The sequence below is a fragment of the Rissa tridactyla genome, chromosome Z, assembly GCF_028500815.1.
Source record: "Rissa tridactyla isolate bRisTri1 chromosome Z, bRisTri1.patW.cur.20221130, whole genome shotgun sequence".
NCBI lineage: Eukaryota > Metazoa > Chordata > Aves > Charadriiformes > Laridae > Rissa > Rissa tridactyla.
Window position 1 is genome coordinate 84,599,807 of NC_071497.1, and position 22,045 is coordinate 84,621,851.

At 42.7% G+C, this 22,045-nt stretch overlaps 1 protein-coding gene across 8 annotated transcripts in view; it reads right to left on the minus strand.

The window, feature by feature from the left end:
- LOC128903096 (dymeclin) overlaps positions 1–22,045 on the minus strand; it is a 240,240-nt gene that overhangs the window by 102,726 nt on the left and 115,469 nt on the right. For all 8 annotated transcript variants that reach the window (XM_054187006.1, XM_054186999.1, XM_054187002.1 and 5 more), the window contains 2 exons: positions 19,662–19,775; positions 18,201–18,295 (listed from right to left, as the gene is read on the minus strand). In XM_054187006.1, coding sequence (XP_054042981.1) covers positions 18,201–18,295; positions 19,662–19,775 — 209 coding nt within the window. The remainder of the gene's footprint in view (positions 1–18,200; positions 18,296–19,661; positions 19,776–22,045) is intronic.

The window sequence follows — 22,045 nt, forward strand, 5'->3', positions numbered from 1 at the left end:
CTCAAGTTGCGCCAGGGGAGGTTTCGGATGGATATTAGGAAAAATGTCTTCCCCGAAAGCGTTATCAAGCATTGGAAGAGGCTGCCCAGGGCAGTGGTAGAGTCCCCATCCCTGGAGGTATTTAAAAGACCTGTAGACATGGTGCTGAGGGACACAGTTTAGTGGTGGTTTTGGCAGTGTTAGGCTGATGGTTGGACTCGATGACCTTGAAGGTCCCTTCCAACTTAGGCATTTCTATGATTCAATGTCAAAGACTAAGCACCTCCGTCATTAAAGGCGCTAAGCTAAACCTGAATAAAATCAAGGCTCAGACCTCTTGACCAACATGTACATGAAGAAAAATTTACATCCAACTTTCACTGACTAATTGTGGCTACCGTGTTTGAAATCACCAAAATCAGTTTTCCAGCAGCCGCGACATCTACAGTCGCATGTTACTGAAATTTTCGTTTCCTGTATGTTTTACGCGACATATTACTTCTACTTTACAGCAAAAGGCAATCTTCAACTACAATATAGTACGGAGAAATTTGAAAAAGCAACATTAGAGAAAAGAAAGAACACTGTATTTGATTGAAGGTGCGTACGTGCATGTATTATTCATGTATTCTGTGTACCCTGAGGACAAAACCGGAGCTCAAACTGTACTAAAATCCCACCCCAGAAGATTATAATTTCCTCTTATAAAAAATAAAAGCCATCTGATCAACAGGTTGAATTCTGACAACAAAACATTACAGTGTCAACTTCCAATAGCTAAATAGTAGAGTATCTCGATACATAAGTCTGTGAAATCAGGGCGGACTTGAGTTATCCCAACTAAAAAAAAATAAAATATATGTATTTTTACATAAGAATAAAATTTCACTATGTTTTTTTTTTTTTTAGGTAGTAAAAATAATAAGACTCCTCTAATGCCTTCTTACTACGCAAACATTACCATAGCTAAATCCACTATAAATTGAATACTGAATTGAATAATATTGAAAAAAAATTTAAAAAATCCATATGCTCCATTAACCTTTAAGTTCTCAACATTCTTTGTCTTTAATAGGCATGGCTATTAAAACCACCGAACCCCAAAATTTTCAGATCCATATCAACAGAGCTTTGCATCAAGATTTGGGAGACTCAAGTGAGAGGCATCTGGTAGAAATCCATCTCTCACGTCCGATCATCTGTGGTGCCAGAACACCAACTGGATGGAGATGAATGTGAACATGGAAACCCAGCAACATCTTTAAGATAAGCGAAGATGCTCAAAACTGACAGGGATCAAGTCAAAGCACCAAATTCAATCCGTTTGAATTCAGCAAGTGGCATTTTGAAGACTCCAAGGGTTTACTCCCATGGGTGGTTCTTCGTGGGTTTCTTGTTTGTTTTTCACTTTCTCTACCACACACAGCGGGTGGGGAATTGAGAGACACCAAAATTGAACGAAACACCAAAACCAACCCAGGAAAGGCTCATTTTCTAACCATGAATAATGAGTATTTTTGAATAAAAATATACGTAAAATAATTTGATGCTATAAAAGACAGCGTAGAGAACCTGACATCTGGGAAGAGGCCTGGAAACTACCTGCTACTTAAGAATTCTTTGTACTCATGTTTCTGGCATCCATGAATATGTTTTCTTCCCTGATTCCGGCATTGTCTGATCTTGCCCAGCAGCTGGTATAAAATGAGAAGGCAGGGAGGAAGCTTGAGTATTGGTTGGGCAAATGAGACAAAAAAAAAACCCACAAAAAACTAAGAAACCAAGAAAAGAAAAAAAACCCCAACAACAAACTCTTTTGGGAAAAGAAAAAAAGAAAAAAATCTGCTCAAGAGGGAAACTGCTCTTCCTTGTAATTCTCCCCAACTTCTGGAGTCATCCTTCCCGCTGTCACCCTGCAAGGACAGCCTGTTCTCACAAACCTTCAAAAGTGAACGCCTTCACTTGACTGCTCAGAGGATACTCTCACCTGCTTATACCAACCTCCTGTAAGGCTGGAGCTCTGGTCCTCTCTTCCTGAGAGCTTTTTAGATTTGTCTGAAGCAGCAGTACTTAAAATCACAGAGTGGCAGGGGTTGGAAGGGACCTCTGGAGATCATCTAGTCCAACCCCCTGCCAAAGCAGGGTCACCCAGAGCAGGTTGGACATCCAGGAAGGTTTGGAACATCTCCAGAGAAGGAGACTCCACAGCCTCTCTGGGCAGCCTGTGCCAGGGTTCTGCCACCCTCAAAGGAAAGAAGTTGTTCCTCATGTTGAGATGGAACTTCCCGTGTTCCAGTTTGTGCCCGTTGCCCCTTGCCCTGTCACCGGGCACCACTGAGAAGAGCCTGGCCCCATCCTCTTGACACCCACCCTTTAGATACTGATGAGCATTGATGGGATCCTCTCTCAGTCTTCTCTTCTCCAGGCTGAACACAAGACTACAGCCACAGACTAAACACTTAGCAAAAATAAGACTTAAAAAAATAAGAAGTGCTGAAATTCATGATACGCTCACCTTAGTTTTTTCATCCAAATTTTTAAGGACAGACTTCAACAAGACAACAGCACTAAGCAAAACCACTTATGTCCTTATTTATTTAAACCAGAAAGCTGATATTGTCTCGACTGAAGTCGAGGGCAATTTTAAAGTAAATATATCAAAGACAAACACATAAACGGCACCAGGCCAACACCTCTTTAACAAGACAGCAACGGAGCAAATTGGGCAGGGTATAGAAAAGCCGTCTAAACACGGTATTCACCAACCCCTCTATAAATACAACCTAGTCTGAAACAGCATAGACGGAATTCAAGGGAAAAATTCCCAGTGCTAATGGTTAAGTAATTGTAATACATAATCTTCCTCTTGGTGCATTCCAGATTTTATGAAGGCTATAAATCTTTAACATCCTTGAGAAAAAGTAAGGTCTTGAAGACATACGTGCCCCACGTATTAGCTCAGAGAAACGAGATTAATCTGCAGCAATAAAAAAAAAAAAAAAAAAGGCCAATACTGTTAAGCCTGATTAAATATTTAGGTCATATTGTTTCTGCGGCAGAATTTGAAAAATGGACAGCAAATAACATCTTTGCCTGATTTTGAAGACTTAATCACGAGACTTTCAGGCGGGAGTTATGCTACAACATGATTCTATGGGAGAGCCAATACGAAAGCCTTTTTTTAAAAAAAAAAAACAAAAAACACCACCACAATGAAAGTATAAGCTAATTAAACTAGCACATGTTAGTCAGCACCCCAAATTATCCGTATACACGCGGGGAGAATGTCGTGACGCGCTACGAACGTTTTACTACTGTTCATGTTAGCTTATGTTCTAGGAAGTCCTATTAGTCATTACTCTTCTGTTCCCAAAGACAAACCCAACCAAAACACATTCTATACTCCCTAAAATACTACCCAGATGATGACAACAACTTATTAAATCACTCCCCGAGAATGCCTAATTTATTCTCTGCCTAAAATATCACCTATTAACGTTGTTTCAACCAATGAAAGCCTGTTTGCCCTCTTGCCGACAGTAAAATACATTGTATTCATCACAAAAATATTAGAATTTTGAGCAAAAGTTTCCATTTCTGTTTAGCACTCTGCCGTTGATGACCTGACGACATGTGCTGCTGCTGAACCGCAGCAGAATAAATATTGTGTAGGTATTTGGTTTTTAGTACCAAGACTGTTATGAAAGATTGACACACACGCATCAACAGAAAGGAGGGCTGGGGTTCTTTGGGGTGGGTTTTGGCCGCTATGGTGTGAGCACAATTAAGCTCCCTAAGATAAAATAAAAGTCGGTACCGGGGATGCAGGAGATCACACTGACCTTTACCATACCAGAACACTTCAAACAAGTCCTCCTTTTTCAGCCAGTTTCAATGTATTTTTTTATTATACTTATCTTAGAGTCATAATTAAGGTTGAAAGGGACTGTAGGGGGTCTCTAGTCCAACCTCCTGCTCAAAGCAGGGTTAACACTGAATCCAGACCTGGGTTTTGTCCAGTTGGGTCTTGAAAGCCTCCAGGGACAGAGACTCCACAACTTCTCTGGGCTCCTGTGCCACGGCTTCCCTGACTGTGAAAAATTGTCTTCTTCCATCAGGCTGGAACCTGCTGACTTCAGTTCATGATCATTCTCTCATCTTCCCGCCACACGCTTCTCCAAAGAGCCTGGCTCTAACTTCTCTGTAACCTCCTCCTCCATGTGGGAATGCTGCTAACCTTTTCTCTGAAACTCCTGTCATAGCCTTGCCCCAAAGCCTTCTCTTCTCCAGGCTAAACGAGCCCAGTTCCCTCAGCCCATGCTCGTAAGAGGTCCTCCAGCCAAGTGCTCCAGCTCCCAAGCATCATGGCAGCCCTCCACTGACCTTGCACCAGTTTAGCAACACCTTCCTTACCTCCAGGCGCCCAAAACCAGTTCTCCAGACATGATCAACAGTGGTCTTGCAATGGCTTGAGTCAACTCTCATAGCACATTCAAGATGTGTTTCACCAGGTCCCACAGACGCGCGCGTGTGTGTGTCAGTTCTCAAGTAATCCCTGACTTGATCCTTTTTCACTACGGGTACTTCCTTCCTCCTTGATCCCCACCAAACTTCCTAATCCAAGTAACAGGGTGACTTCTCTTTCTAAAAATACTTCATTCCTACAGGTCTACTTTTCAGCTACGTTACATTTATATCTTAAAACACAAAGCCATGACAGGATTTTAAATCACATTATTGCAAACCAGCCGTTTGGAGGGGAGGGGTCATTATAGGGTTAAAGGTGCCGTAACGACACAGAAGAGCGCAGCATGAAAATTATTTAAATACTTAAAAAGCGATTATTTGTGATAATGGGTCGCAGATGTACGTTCCCATGCCCCGACGCGGCGCTCTGTCACAGCACTGGCCAAACGTACACGACAGGCTTATGAGGGGAGTATTATCTTCATCATAAAAGTATTTATAGTAAAAGAGGGCAAGGAAATGAAAACCAAACAAGTTCTGGAGATGTTTGATACCGACTGAAAATCAAATGATAAATACATAAGATTCGTCTATAGAAAGGCCAAATTCCCCCTGTAGAGATGAAGCTCTATCAAAAAGAACAAAAGGATTTGTATATTAGAAGCAGACACAAGGAACCGAGGACCCATCAGAAGAAAAGCTACGAAAGAGCTGGGAGGAGGTGTCTATTCAGAACTGATGTTTCAGACAAAGAGCAAAGGCTTTAATCACCCAGATGCACCAGTTACTCGGAAGGCACATATCCCTGGCAGCTTAAGGGATGCTACTACGGGAATGTCGCTTTTGAAGCCTCCTGCGCTTTTATCCTTTGGCTAGACGTTCGTGATAATTCACAGGCTCTGCACGGGATTACAGGAGACGCCTACGACACCCGCATTAACACGGACATTTGCATCTCGGTCTGCGCGAAGCTGAAAATCCTCCGTCGCGAGACAACGGCCAGAGCCCCACCAGAGACGGCGGCGCTTGGCTGAGTCCTCGCCCCGTTCCGCAGCGGGATTCATCCCCTCTGAGCCCACATAAATCACGGTATTTGGAGAAAGACCTACTTGTGGACCCAAGAGCACAATTAATGAGTTACAGAAACATGTCTCTACACAACTTCACGGCAAATTTATTTATTCATTGCAGAACTAAGTGTATTTACTTTACCTAAAAGCCTGTTCTTTCCTAAACTTGCTGAAGGCCATTACCATTAAAAAGGTTGAGTCATTCAACAGTTATAAAGACCCAGCGCGCATTAAAGTTGTTAAATCCTGATTCTTTCTTCTGTACCTGTAGTTTCACCCTCCATTTAGAAGTGTCAGATGTTTCAAAGTGCAATATTCTTTTTGCGAGCCACGCAACCTACGGTGGAAACACCTTGATTTGAGTACTTAAGGGACTCAGAAGTTTCACAAACTGTTACCTCGTATTCCTAAAATCAGTTTGAAAGCCTGTTCAAAAAAAATCCTTGCTTAAGCGTGGGGTCTGAAGGGACTCAAAATTTCCACGTGCGGTGGGGAAAGGAAGGTTCTCAGGAGCAATTTGGAGGGCACCGACGCAGTTCCGTTGGGTGTTATCAGTAACTGCTCTGCTTCCCTCCTTGCAGGCGCTCATATCTACGCCTGGAGAGAGATATTGGCTCACAGAACTGCAAAGCTAAAAGAAGTGTCATCTATATTTATAGAATGACACCATTAAAACGTGAAATAAGCAGCATCCTGAGAGGAAAAATAAAATAATTTATAAACAATGCTGTATTTTCATTTCGTGCTCATGCTTATTTACAGCCGTAATACGATTTTAGGTTGTCAACGAAATCCTTCTGCGATCGTTACTCATTCGGTTCTTCAGACCGCAGTTTTCCCCAAAGAGAACATTTCTAACAAGGAAACGAGAGGCTCAAAAGGGTACACGTTGTATCTGAATGAAGTGCTTAATGAGCCAAATACCCTGCAACTGCAGATAAAAAGACAGGTTCGAGCAAGTGATGTATCTTGAGTCACCTCTTCATTTCCGTCCTACAAACGCGTTCCATTCAAAACAAACTGCGAAGAGGCGGCTGCAGTTTCTAGGCTTCTACCAGAATAGCAAATAATAGTTTCTAAAAGGCTATTGGAATTCTCTTGTTTTTTTGTTTTTGTTTTTTTTTTTTTTTAAATCTCCGAAAATCTTATGCAGGGCGATTTATCGCTGTAAAAAAGACTTTTTAAAATGCCAAACACTGTAAGATTCGCATCTTCAGCGTACCGTATATTGAACACCCAAATCCCAAATATTACAGTGGGATACAACCCAGTAAACACTTTAGTGGCGATTATCTTTTTTTCCAGGCCGGTTAGAAGAAATCAAAATTGCACTGGCAGGATTGGAATAGTGCTGCTAGCTTTCTCAATTTTGCTTCCTTGCACTGTTAAAACATGCAGAAAACTTAAAAGGACACAACTCAGAACCTCCGCCTACCCTGCAAATTAATCTGTAAAACAACGCTATCACAAAACCAGTTATTTCTGTCCAGCTTTCTTCAAATATTTCTCCCTCTCCACCGTAACAGATTTGCAAGATCGACAGTTTTACAAGCTGAAAGGTTCTGCCAAAAAAAAAAGAAAAGTTTTAATTCCCCAATTTGAAGACTATTATCAAGCTCTACTGTTTCCAAAGAGCTTATGTGGAACACTAAATTTGAATGGGCCGTTCATGATAATTAAAGATGGGACAACGGGACCTTCTACCCCCAAAACCGCAGCTCTCCGTTGCGTGAAAGCATCTGTGTGATGCTCTAGATTCCCTGAAAGAGGTGACAAGACTTCAGTAAACTTCAGTTTTACGGCCACGATTCTGTGCTAATTTGCATCGCGTTAATTTAATCACCCATTCTGCCAAGCATCCATTCTGTACCGCACAATTTCCTGGATGGCAGAAGACTAATGAGATGTCCTAATGACTTCCCCCCTCAAAATGACCGTCGTACAAGTCAGCAGACACACACAAAGCGGTCGAGGGAAGAGAGAACCATCTTGTCCAACGCTGAGCTTTTAAAGCGGTATATATTTAGATATTAAAAGCCTTTTTAAGCCAGGTGAGCGATCAACAACGGTGTTTTTAAGGAGTCCTGTGCGCAGAGCGGAGGATAACACAGTGCCACCACTCTGCTTCGTGTGAGAAGACCCTGAAACAGAACGAAGCAACAGTTTGTCCAAGACCCCTCCGTGGCTGACGTTGATCCGATCTCTCTCAAAATAAAGCTGGGAGTCTGTCCATCTGGGAAATCTCCATAACCCATGAGCTTGGGTGTCCCGGGCTCCGACCACTTCTAATGGCATGCAGGGCATTCAACTGCTCACGCCAGATGGGGGACGAGGGTATTACTGTCCCATCAGGTGCCCACTCGGAATCCCCAGCAGGTTCAACCGGGCTTAAACCAAGTTCAATGATATTTCCATGTTGGAAACAGCTGATATCAGCCTAAAACCTCACCTCCATATGTTACACGCAGGCAAAACCGGGCGAGCCCACATGGAGAACTCCTCTTTCTGTTGATACAAGCCGCATTTTAATACGTTTGATGACAACTGCACTCAATGCACAGTAACAAAGGATGCTTCATTCCTTTTAAAACTCAGCTTCGTTACGTTTCAATTGCTAAATCATACCAGCAAGAGGACATTTGCTACTAATGTTCTCTTTTCCCTTGTTGTCTCCCCTTTTGTCACAGCCGTTCCCACTAATTGCAATGACACCTCCCAATTTTGGAGTGGCTGATCAGCTTATAAGCTTCCCCGCAGCTAATCTAGGTCAACAAGCACCTAATAAGGCCAGCATATGTTTCTTTTATTTAACGCTATCGAGATCTTTATAAATTGCTTCTGTCCCCCAACAAAAGGCACTCCACAGATTCGGGAATGTATGAGTAAGTAGTGACGGTGACAGAGTGGAGGATGAAGAGCGTAAAAAGCATCTGCAAATAAGACTAGCGTGTCTGTGAACAGCTCGTGAAAAGAGGAAACCAAAGGTCCCCAAGGTTGACCAGCTGACACAAAAAACCTCTGCAGGTATCTTGCTGTGCACACAACCTCTACTTCCAAGAGTCCGCAGATTAAAACCAAAGTTCAGGCTCAGTGGCTTGGAGCTGTTTGATCTTCCATTCCCACAATGTCCTCCTGCAAACATGGCCTGAACATGACAGTAACCTTTTTCTGGGAAACCGTGACTTTTCGCTCTACTTGGAACTTCTAATAAAATTTCACGTCTAATAAAAATGTCATTATCGCTTCTGCGACATACCGCACTGCACGAGGGGTTAAAAAAATCTCAACCAGTTTCTCAGAAACAGAATATCATTGCATATCATAGAGTCATAGAATGGTTAGAGTTGGAAGGGACCTTCAAGATCATCATCCAATTCCAACCCACCTCCCACCAGCCCAGGTTGCTCCAAGCCCCGTCCAACCTGGCCTTCAACCCCTCCAGGGATGGGGCAGCCACAGCTTCTCTGGGCAACCTGGGCCAGGGGCTCACCACCCTCAGAGTGAAAAATTTCTTCCTCATATCTCATCTAAATCTCCCCTCTTCCAGTTTGAAGCCATTATCCCTCGTCCTATCACTACATGCCCTTGTAAAAAGCTTTCTCCAGCTTTCTTGTAGGCCCCCTTCAGATACTGGAAAGCTGCTATAAGGTCTCCCCAAAGTCTTCTCTCAGATAATAGATGTTTTCTCCTCTAAACTACAATGCTACAAAACTATTTCAACGTTAAGAAGCACTAAAATGTCTTTGAGGTTTTTAACTCCTCCCTTAGAGGCAACGTCAACCAGTCACTTCCGTGGCCTTCCATACTGAAGGGAATTTATTGCTAAAATCTAGGGCATACAGTACATAGCAAATGCCACGGGGGAAAAAATAACACAAGTCTGTCAAAGTAACAAATCCACTAGCCACACGGCAATGAAAGTTTGCTGAGATGAACAGGTCGTTTTCTACTGCTGTAAAGCAAACGCTGAAAAATCCAACACGCTGGTTGAGTTGCGGATAAATTGCCCAAAGTCGAATCCACAGAAAGATGCTTTTTTCCTTGTTTCTTTCAGCAACATGATGTTAGTATGAAAATATGTGGGGATGGGAATTATCGAAAGCCACTGTTTGTATCAACAGGTCCCTCAAAGTACCGAATCAGAGTGCGGGGCTGCAGGGCATCCCGCACGTTCATGACATGCACCAAGAGCATGGCCAACAAAATCCCACATCAGCCTGACGTTAAAACCCCCTCTTGTTCAGAAAACTTAGCAAATAGTCATACTCTTGCAATAACTTTCATTACGGTAATTTCCTTCTAGCACAGCTACAGTCCACATGATGCAAAGGAGGAGAAAAAAAATTACCTATTATTCTGGAAACAGTCAGACTGGAGATATTTACACGTCACTACCAGAAACTGGGGATTTGTGACCGTGCATCGCCCAATATCTGCAGAGACAGACATCACTGGTTTAGTGAAACTGTTCACTACCCTCAATTCCTTCCTTTTTTCTTTTCTGCGGTTACAAAAAAGGAAAAGACAAGACGATGCTCAGAGCGTTCAGTGTTTCACAGCTCTGGCCACAGGACATTAATTTTAAGAACCCCTTTCAGAGCTTGATCTTTTATTATTATATAAATTGACTCGTGGAGTCTCTTGATGTAGACCGGTGTGAGAGCAGGAGCAGCCGCTTTTCCCTGGGGTTTGCTATTATGAACACTCCTCTATCAGGATGAAGAGATCAGTAAACGGAGATTTAATTTAATGGTCCAATTAAGGTTTGAACCCAGACTATAAAAGACGGGTCTATTGATCGTTCTTACGGTGGCGCTGAAGCCTACCCGCTGTGCGCGGTGTGACGCAAACCTGCGCGTTTCAAAGCATCCTCGGAGCCGCGCAGCTCTAAGCAACTGAAATCCCTTGTTACGACAGCAGCGAGGGAGAAATAATAAAGGAAGCAGGAATTAGTTTTCATATTATGTGTTAATAAAGGTATAAGTTGGCTCTTAGGCTATAGCTCTACCACTGACGTCTTGTATTATCCTGCTTTTTGATTCCTAAAAACTGAAAACTTCGGAAACAAGACTTTTGCAAAATAAGGATGGGTCGAAGGTATCCAGCTCCTAAATGTGGAACAATTTCACCATTCATTCCCCTGCTGCAAGAAAGAGGCGAGAAAGAGGAGTGTAATAGAAGTATCGCACGCCCTATTCACCTGATTTCTTTGGCTCGATTCACACGTCTCATTTAAAGTTTGAAGCGCCGACTAAGCTAAAATTTCACCGTTTAAAAAATCACGATTCCCGTAGGAGAAGCAACTCTTCTGTTCCTCTCCTTAAGTTTTCAAATGAGAATTGAATTAGAAACCAAACAGCTTTGAAGTATTCATGCAGCAACCTGGGTTTTGATTTTTCTTTTCTTTTTTTTTTTTTTCCCCCCCTCCAAGTTTTTCTCCTTAAGAAGTGCCTTTGATTTGGGTAACTCGATTTCACTAGTTTTCCGTACCAACTGTCCCATCGCTCTTCTCCAGTGAAAGAGGAAGGTGTATGTTAAAGAGCTTTCCCGAAAGCACCGTGGACATCAAAGAGGGAACAAAAAAAAAAAAAAAAAAAGCAGGAAAACCGGAATACTCACAGAGCGTAAAGCCAGGTGGGAGAGATATTTGCTGATCTTCCTACGCGAGCAGCCTAACGAGTTTCAAGCCAGCAATTACATCCCATTATTGTGACGATTCACAATTTTATGAAGCAATTGGTAAATTGTAATTTCACCCCATTCACATACTAAAAATTACAGATTTTTCAGCAGAATGTGGCCCCTAATACGCAGGTCAGGTCACACACATTTCGCTGCCGCAGAAACCTTTTTTCTTCTTGGCTGAGTGCACATATTGGCTTATTTGAATACGCAAATGCCTGGCAAACTCAAAAAGTCTTCTCTATAGATCCTTGTGGAAGAAAGTTTAGGTATAAAAACACTTCACCAAGACACAGAAAATGATAATAATAAAAAAATATTTTCAATAAATAACCACAGGCCAGGAATAAAAAGCCATGGTAGCAGACGTAATTAATACATGCATTAGAGTCGTCATCGTTCTGCCAAACACAGAAAAATGGGAAAAAATTGATTAGTTTTCTCCTTATCCCTAATTCGTAAAAGCAACAACTGACACGATCTAGGGCAAAGCAGAGGGAAGTAATACGCTTTCTTCTTTTACGGGCAACACAACATGAAAATTGACAATAACAACAATTAATCTGACTACGTACAGCCTATAAAAAGGTAGAGAGAAAGTACAGTCAGGAAAAATAAAATGTCATGCGTGCCGCCAAATAACACGGGAGATATTACAAAGATGTGCAATGCTATAAAAAAAGACCGAAAAAGGAAAACCTTGCAAGAAAAATCAAACCATTTTATCAAAAGCCATTCTGGGATAAGCAGCGAACTCTGTTCTGCAAAGGAGCTAATATTTATTTCTGCAAACCCAAGCACTCAAGAATTATACCAGTGCCCAAGCACAAGGCACACACTTAATTGTGTGCTAAAATAAGAGGAAAAACTTCACGGCAAATGTTTTTATAATTTACTTTTTGACCTGGAGTTACTGGTTTAATCAGAGAAGTTTTACAGGGCTCTGACAATTTTCCTTAGAGCAATTAGGGCCATCGTTAATAATAATAAAAAAAAAAGGCTGATAAACTTGAAGTCAGACTCTGGGTGGACATTACTCCATATTTTAGAAAACTAGCTACGTGGTTTCATACACAGAAATATAAAATACACGGCTACATGCATCTATTATCAAAGTTCAGAGACTTTCTTGGGAAAAAGGCAAGTTAAAAGACCAGTTACGAGAAATGCCTTTTTTCCCTCATCCAGCATCAAATTTCCTCATCAAAGCTACCTGCAGCTGATAACCACTTAATTATTGCAGTAGGAATACAATGTTTTTACAGAAACTCACACATTACAACTTAAAGACAAGAAAGTTAAAGTTTCTTAAAGTTAAGAAGCGACTTTAAAGACCATCCACTGCCAACCCCCTGCCCTGGGCAGGGACACCTCCCACCAGCCCAGGTTGCTCCAAGCCCCGGCCAACCTGGCCTTGAACCCCTCCAGGGATGGGGCAGCCACAGCTTCTCTGGGCAACCTGGGCCAGCGGCTCACCACCCTCACCCCAAGGAATTTCTTCCTCAGATCTCATCTAAATCCACCCTTTTTCAGTTTAAAGCCATTATCCCTCATGCTGTCGCTACATGTCCTTGTAAAAAGTCCCTCCCCAGCTTTCCTGGAGCCCCTTGAGGGACTGGAAGGGGCTGGAAGGTCTCCGCGGAGCCTTCTCTTCTCCAGGCTGAACCCCCCCAGCTCTCTCAGCCTGTCCTCCCAGCAGAGGGGCTCCAGCCCTCCCAGCATCTCCGGGGCCTCCTCTGGCCCCGCTCCAACAGCTCCGTGTCCTTCTTGTTCTGAGGACTCCAAAGCTGAAGGCAGCACATCAGGCGGGGTCTCCCCAGAGCAGAGGAGAAGTTGGGTTCCTATCTGTTTCTGCTTCTTCCAGCCAGCAGGACAATCAGCATGGCCGGCTGTACGTCTCACGCTTTGCTCTCCTACCACGTATAGCAGGGCTACGATGACACTCAAGTACAACATACCGCACCCTACAGCACGCACAAGTCTCTGACCTGTATCCTTTTTTAACACACCTTTCTTTCTTAATTCCACTTGACTCCCATGAGCATCAGGAAGACGTTGGAAACCTCTTTCATCATATCATTCCCTGAATCCCACCGAACTCTCTACGACAGCCAAAGAAACGAACAAAATCTGACATCGACATAATTACACGCCATCTTTAAGTCAAGCCATCTAACAGGGAGAAGTGATTTTAGGGGCTCACACAGCCCTGCACGTGAACAGCTGTGGTGATAATGTAGGAGAAAAAAAAAAAAAGATAGTTTTTCTAGTCCCATAAAAGTAATTTAATGTTAAATTTGCGTGTCTAATTAGCGAGGTGTATGGCAGCCTCTAGTGGTGTCCGCCTGCGTAGAAAACGGCAAACATACCAATATATGAAGCTACAGGAAAAGCTTTTGCCTTCAGGAATCAGCTGTCGTCTTGTCACTAATTTCACTGGAATGACTCGGTGATGAGATGTCAAGAGTAGAGCTGCTCAGGGCAAGACTCTCCGTTTCCAAGCGTCACATATACAAGAGCGGGCTGGCTGTAGAAAGGCTGAATATCATGAAATGACTTAACGGAATTAACGCCAACTGACCGGCGGATTTAAGTGACAAATGGAACATCTACACGAATACGCCGGTTAGGTGTGGGGCTTCACTTTTTGGTAATCGTAGAATAGAAACCGAGCAAAGGAAAAAACCTACCCTCATTGCAGGCAACTCTCCGCCTGGTTGTACTTTGGTCCTTAAGAGACTACACAGCCACCTCCGGCAGTCATTTGTGACAATAAGGACAACAACGCACATTGCTTTTTTTTTTTTTTTATAATAATTTAAAGGTACTACCGACGTCGGCGCTCCGCAGAGACGCAGCTGATTAAATAGATGTGTGTAATTAAAACCAAACCAGTGGTAACAGCGGATAGAGGTGGGAAGGACGGCAAAGTGAGGGCAGCCTGCAGTAGAGGACATCCAACATTAAGTGAATACTGCCCTGGATCTTATAATAAAACATCTATTACATCTATTTTTACTTCCAGCAGCTGCTTGGGATAGATTTATACAAATCCGTCAGTTTTCATGCTTGCTGGGATGCGGTACAAATTACCCGACGTTATGAAGTTGTATTTTACTCCTCTCTTAAGTAGACTATATTGAATATTCTCAGCTAATTCTTTCACAGAAAATAGTCTTCAGAATGTAAAACAATTGGCAGTCTCCGCTCAGAATAGGATTAGGAAAAAGCCCGCATGGAAATGGAATTACTTCTCACATTAAGGAAGGAATCATCAGAGCATCTGGTGAGGCTTAAATTATGACTGTTGTATTGCTAAGCAGATTTTAACTTAAGTGTTTCCCCAGCTACTTAATTTAAAAAACTACACCCTAAAATACTTTATGGAATATCAAGTACCGTCTTCTTTTTAGGCTCTTCCTTCGTAGAAAACGCTTTTTTTTTTATTATGGATACTGCGGTTTGTTTCTCAGAGACGCTTGCACTCTGATGGCATTTCAATATATCCATTGAATAGGAATTTCAATATATCTATTGAATAGGATATAGGATTGAATAGAATATAGGAACCAGAAGAGGAATTTCAATATATAGATTCTGCTTGGGCATCATGGAGCAAGCTGGGTCCATGGGTGCTGGCTAAATTGAGTACCAGTGTCTAAGAGACTTCATAAAGCAGGAAAACGAAGGAGAGTGTATGCCTCAAACCGACACTCTCTTACGAAATACGTGGATTCCTATTGCTTTTCTTGATAACCGAAACTTTCTAAGCAGTCTGTGTATGTTGATAGGAAATCAGGTTGAAATACTTTTATGGTGCTTGATCTTGCCAGGGAACCCAAGGTTGTAAAGCTCTTGAGAAGAAAATGCCACCACGGGAGCAGGAAAGTCATAGGGGACTTAGGCTGCCCCTGGAACAGACTCCTCCTTCCAGCCTGCCCATTTTGCAACCAATTTTAATACTTTTTTAGAGTAGGGGTCTTTTGATTTATAAGCAAACACGATCATAGCGGCAAATGAAATCCCAATCGTGGTGGCCATTGTCCAGACGAACAGTTTTCTACCTGCAGAATAACATCTGCTTTCCCTCACCCTCCTCTTGTTTTTCTGGTTCTGGTTCAAATTTCAAGTCACCTCCTTCATTACAATTTCCACTATATAAATAATACGGAGTGTCTGGCTACAAGAAGGCAGAAGCTTAAAACAAATAGCGTGGAATATCTTTGGACTATGTAAGAATATCATATCATATATGAAAGGAGGTTGTAGAGAGGTGGGGATCGGTTTCTTCTCCCAGGTAACAGGAGATAGGACAAGAGGAAACGGCCTCAAGTTGCGCCAGGGGAGGTTTAGGATGGATATTAGGAAAAATTTTTACACCGAAAGGGTTGTCAAGCATTGGAAGAGGCTGCCCAGGGCAGTGGTGGAGCCCCCATCCCTGGAGGTATTTAAAAGCCAGGCAGACGTGGTGCTTAGAGATATGGTTTAGTGATGTTTTTTGTCAGTGTTGGGTTGATGGTTAGACTTTGATGATCTTAAAGGTCCCTTCCAACCTAGACAATTCTACGACTCTATGATAAATATATATCATATCGCTTTTTCGTCTTGCTTCCTCAGTTGATCAGTACGTCCATTTTCTGTACTTACCCTTACATTATTTCCAATCATAAAAATATAGCTCCAACCCTGCCAGCACCCGCTAGTGGAGATAGCCAGCATCCTTCTCAGGATCCTACCATTCTACAGCTGGTTGGATATTGTTTGGTTATAATTTGTAACGCTGCCCAGCTCAGATCCCGTGTGAAGTCTCTCTGATAAAAGCCATATAGAAACCAACCAAGAGTTGCTACCAAGAGTTTACATCTTTGGAAGAACTAAGAGTTTTGAATATACCCATGCTGTATGTTTGCTCTAAGGTCTCTCTTTCTCTTTGGCACATTTCAAGTGTGGCTTTGTTGGTCCTTCACGCAACGTGATGGAATTTTTTCCCCCTATTTTCTGCCATTCACCCCCTTTCCGCATGCATCCATGTCAAGCAACAACAGAGGTCTGTCTGCCTTCAATAAGAAAATCAGCACAATTATTTCACAACTAAAATTCAGCAGCAATGTTAAAGTCACATTTTAACTGCGTGTGTCCAGAGAGATGACGAATACGGCACCCAAATATCCCAACAGACTGTTGAAATGTTGCGTACATGGAGTGCCAGAGAATTTCTGGGCGTTGTACGTCCTTCCTTGGGTCTTGAGACAGGTCTTAACCATCAGGGAGTCAATCTGCCTCCAAGATGCTATTACAGATGGTGAAAACCACATGTGAGAAGGCTGGAAGAAGCTGGTGTAGGGAGGAGCCTCCCAGCACAAAAACGCTCCTCAACATTTCCGAGTTGAAAGGTTGAGATGAGACGTGTGTGCAAAGGCATTGAGGTTGCTGCTTCTCTAGTGACGGCTGCCCCCTCTTCCGATGAGCCAGCAGACGACACGCTTAGCCATTTCAAAACCCAATTAAATCAAAATAACCCAGCTGAGCTCACTCTGAACCATGAGTTTGAATTTTCAACAGCAGATGTCCATAAACTCAGAGCATTTTGACAAAAGCCAAGCCACACAGCTAGATAACTGAGCGGCGATAACGGTTGGCTGTAATAGGACTAGCAAGATAACCTCTTCCTGGCCCAAATATAACCAGAGGAACACATCTCGCTTTGCTCTGCAGAAACAGCAGGAGAATAAAATGGAACAAAATCAGAAACCGGCAACACAGGAAAAAGCTCTGAAGTGGAAACCAAAAGTATCACACTAAAAACCAGACCAAGTTTTTGAGCATCAAGGTAGCGTATCTCACACCGTGCCAGGATCTACCATTTCAGAGGCCAACTTTTGCAAATGCTTGGAAAACCCAGATTCCACACCTATGATTTGAGAAACGAAGAGGGCAGGTATTTAAGACAACGTCTGCAATACGTAACGGGAAAAGAGCTCAAATTCTGACCCCTAATTATCCCTGCCAAGGGTATGAAAAGAGCGCGAGTGCCAAGCAGGGAAAAGGTTAACGGCAGAACGCTTTCATCCTGGTTAATCGTTCAAAATTTTGCAACCAACCATTTCCAAAAGAGAAGGGCCTTGGCAAGAATTAAATCCTAAAGAGCAGCGGTTTAAAGAACACGCTGTACCTCTCGTTAACCCAGTCCTTTACAAAGTGTACAGGCAACACAATTATCATTTACTTCTTTTTGGCACGCTGTCTGTACTCGACAAGTCCTATAACAGTTTCTTCCCGATCCCATTAAGAAGGACCTTCCCAGTTTCCCATGGAGCAGGGCTGGCTGCCAAGGGAAGGATGCCCGAGGCGTGATTACCTGCCTTTAACAAAGTGGGCTGCAGCAGATACAAAGTAGGAAGGACCGACTTCAATATTCACTTCTCTAAAGTTATGGCCCTGGTTTAGAATCAGAGAAGATATTGACTATTTATTACTACCCAGGCTAATAACATTTATCAGTTGAAAAAGCAGGGGCGTAGGTTTTATCGCCCATATTTTCGGGGCCTCGTCACAAAACGATCATTGCGAGAAGTCTGATTTAACGAATCCACCTTTTGCCAAATACACGGGAAGAAGTAAAGCAAGCTGAAAATCCAGCCTGCGTAGTACCTGAGAACCAGCACTCAGTGCGTTTTTATAGCAACATGATACACGACTTAAAGCATAATTCACACAAATCCCTGAAAAACCTTCCGGTGTGAAAGCAGCTACTGAACTGTTCTGTTAAGAGAATCAAAAGTCAGAAGTTTCTCAGATGGAGAAACTGGGTTTTTTTTATGGGCGTTCAGAGCAATTTCAAGTATAAAGCAAATAAGATTTACCCCGGGATTATTTAGTTATTCCGTGATCATTCCCGCTATTTAGTTCATCAGTACCTATTAAGGCATAAAAAAAAAAATCAAGTTCTTCTACTCCTGAGTTTCAGCAAAGATGAGTTTCAAGAGAAGTCTTTATATTTACCTGATGATCCTCTGAGCAGCATACTGATGAAGGGAGCGGAACTGTGCTGACATATTTGCTAAGGCTGCCAGGCAATTTGTATGAAGGTATTTGTCCTGTCAGAAAGGAGAGGAAAGTGGGAAAAAAAAAAAAAAAAAGACACATCAAACCGTCCTTTTGATATACACTGACACCTACTGCAGGAATCATTCGAAAGACTGAGTAATAATATACGTTCCTTTAAAGGACTTGGTCAAAAGGACACAGAAACGCAAAGCGTATATACGCGGTGATGGTTTAAGTATGTTTTCTTAAACTTTAAGGCTTATAAAAGGGCAATTGGTTCATACAGATTTCAGAGCATATGTGTGTATACGTATACACACGTATGTACATCGCAGAAACATTTAGGCTGATGTCTTCATATCTTTAGCAATGTTGATTTACAAAGATATCATAGATGTAACAAATATAGAAAGATATTCTCCTCCTCCTCTCCTTTTTTGTATTTTCTGCTTCATAACTCATCTCCTTATTAACTCTTTCAAAGCGTTCTATACATCCCACACCTATAACCACACGGTACTTCGGAGTTCTGGTCCCCTTGGTAGCAGCCCTGAAAGCATTTGACCAGATAAGCATTTAAACGATGGCCCTTATCAAAGTCAAGGGTTTTCACAGAACCAAACTTGTCCACTTATCCAACCCAACAGGGATTGATTTCCCTATTTAAGTCTGAAATATGCATTTACATAACATAACCGATTCCAAATCCTACAAATATATGCCACGAACGTCCTCATTTTTTCCAATTCTTCTGATCATATAAGTTAAATCCTTAAGTTTTCCAGTTCAAAATATATTTAAGTGATTATTTTTTTGGCTACTTTTAAAGTAAAAACCTCTCTGCTTTTAATTGTTGAAAATACTCAAAAGCGTATGACACCATGCTAAGATGTCTGAGATCAGGTATAGAATCGTACGCTTGAAAAACGCACAAAACGAAACCATTTGATACGAGGCCCTGAAGTTGCACCACGTTTGTTTTGCTAGAGCTCGCAAAGGTTTTACAGCCCATGGTCCTACCTCATAAAAACGCTGACAATAAGTAGAGCTGAAATTCCCATTTCTGAGTAATTTAAGAGAGGCAAACAACCTATAAGGAATCATTTCGTCTCATGAAACTAAGGAATTTTTTTTCTTCTCATCTGAAGGTGAGTTCGGTGCCTGAATGATGCTCTTTAGAGAATCCTACTCAATGAACTGGGCAATCATCCAGAAATTGTGTTACAAGTTCAGAACCACTTAACATTGCTTAGTTAATAGTTAATAAATCTTCCCATTTCCTTCCCTCCCGTAAATTCAGATGCCAACCGGTTGCAACAGGATGAAGAACATCCCACACCCTGTTTGAAATGGAATTCATGCTGTTGGAAGTTAGAAAGCCACGCTACGTACGTAAGCGCTCCACGTAACTCTTACCCTTGTCCGTGTCATGTTGTACTGGATGGTTCTTATCACGACTAGTATCAGGAGACTCCCAAGTGAGATCTCTGTTAGGACACGCTCAGCATACCAAGTGATATTTTTCAGTATCTGAAAAAAAAAAAAAAAAAAAAAAAAAAGAACAAAGTTCTTCAGCACTTTGGTCTGAATAAGACGACAGAAAGTCGTCTGGACTCTCACATTCCTGAAGATACGTAAACGAGCTTCCAGCATCAAATGTGACAAAACCTGTTGTATTCTAAAGCAAGTGCCACCACACTCCTATATTCTTTTTGATCTTACCCTTTAACACTTAATACTTCAGTTCCACCCTAGACACCTGAATAATGTTGCCAATTCCTTCCCATCTTCCCTCTTTGCACGTCGGGCAAGAGGCAGCACGTACGGGCTCTGACTGATCGGCAAGAGCGCACACGCTGAACGACGCCGGGCAGATCAACAGGTTAAATGTTGACTTCGCGCTGAAGCCTTTCTCTTGCCAGAGGTGAGGTCTCTTCCCTTAACAGGTTAGAGAAACTCATCACCTGCGTTAAGCGCTTCATGTCTATATCTATTTGTATTGATAGGACAAGAGGAAACGACCTTGAGTTGCACCAGGGGCGGTTTAGGATGGATATTAGGAAAAATTTCTTCACTGAAAGGATTATCGAGCATTAGAACAGGCTGCCCAGGGCAGTGGTGGAGTCACCACCCCTATAGGTATTTAAAAGATGGGTAGACATGGTGCTGAGGGACATGGGGTAGTGGTGGACTCGTCAGTGCTAGGAAGATGGCTGGACTCAATCTCAAAAGTACTTTCCAACCTAGACGATTCTATGATTCTATGTTCCAGTGCTCTCCACTATCAGGGTGGATGAAGTTTACCACCATTTCTGAGTTTATCGTAGAAGGAGAATCAATCCACTCTTTTCTCTTACAATATTCAGCTGCCAAACTTGGTGCAATACAGCAAACATAAGCACAACTCCCGCACACCCCCCCATTTTAAAGGGCTAGATAAAATGAGTTAACAGGAACTGCCGTGAAAACATGGAGAAGATCCTCTATCAATTCAGGCTTCTTCTGGATCAAAACAAAAATTTGCTTAACAAGGACTATTCCACACAAAGCAATCACTCTGTATAACTTCATATTCGATATATTATCATAGAATCATAGAATGGTTTGGTTTGGAAGGCGACCTGAAAGATCATCTAGTTCCAACCCCCTGCCCTGGGCAGGGACACCTCCCACCACACCAGGTTGCTCCAAGCCCCGGCCAACCTGGCCTTGAACCCCTCCAGGGATGGGGCAGCCACAGCTTCTCTGGGCAACCTGGGCCAGGGGCTCACCCCCCTCACAGCAAAGAATTTCTTCCTCAGGTCTCATCTAAATCTCCCCTCTTCCAGTTTAAAACCATTCCCCCTCATCCTATTTTATATTTATATTAAGTGTGTTTCATTGCAACTTGATGTTCAATGAAAAAAAATGCAGATGTCTTAAAAAATCCAAACCCTAACCGCCTCAACAATCAACTTTATTAATTAACCCCTTCTCTTGGATGGAACTCTTAACCTCTAGGATGAGTGAAAAGAATTGTCACCCTTCATGTTACATCATTTCTGCTTTTAGAATTCCTGCTTCCTCCCGCTAACAGGCTTGCTCAGCAAAACCTCTTCTTCCTCTGAGAGAGGATGGAGAAGTAGCAACCAATTTCCTACGAGGAGATGGAGAGAACTGGCCACTGAATGACTTGCAGAAGACAAAGGGAAAGGCAATGCCGGGAACTACTCCAAGCTCCTCCTGATTTTATACCATTTATTCCTTCTGTCCGAGACATACATATTCAGAGGGCTGGAGCCCCTCTGCTGGGAGGACAGGCTGAGAGAGCTGGGGGAGTTCAGCCTGAAGAAGAGAAGGCTCCGCGGAGACCTTCCAGCCCCTGCCAGTCCCTCAAGGGGCTCCAGGAAAGCTGGGGAGGGACTCTGGAGCAGGGAGGGGAGCCATGGGACGAGGGGGAACGGTTTTCAACTGCAAGAGGGGAGATTTAGATGAGATATTGGGAAGGAATTCTTTGCTGTGAGGGTGGTGAGACACTGGCCCAGGTTGCCCAGAGAAGCTGTGGCTGCCCCATCCCTGGAGGGGTTCAAGGCCAGGTTGGCTGGGGCTTGGAGCAACCTGGTCTGGTGGGAGGTGTCCCTGCCCAGGGCAGGAGGTGGGACTGGATGGTCTTTAAGGTCGCTTCCAACCCAAACCATTCTACGGTCTATCATGATTCTATGCACCCAGCAGTTCCTCTCACGGCAAAATCTGCAGTCATGACAGACCTGTATGTGATCAATCAGAAACATTCAAAATAGCAGAATTAAAAGGAAAAAAAT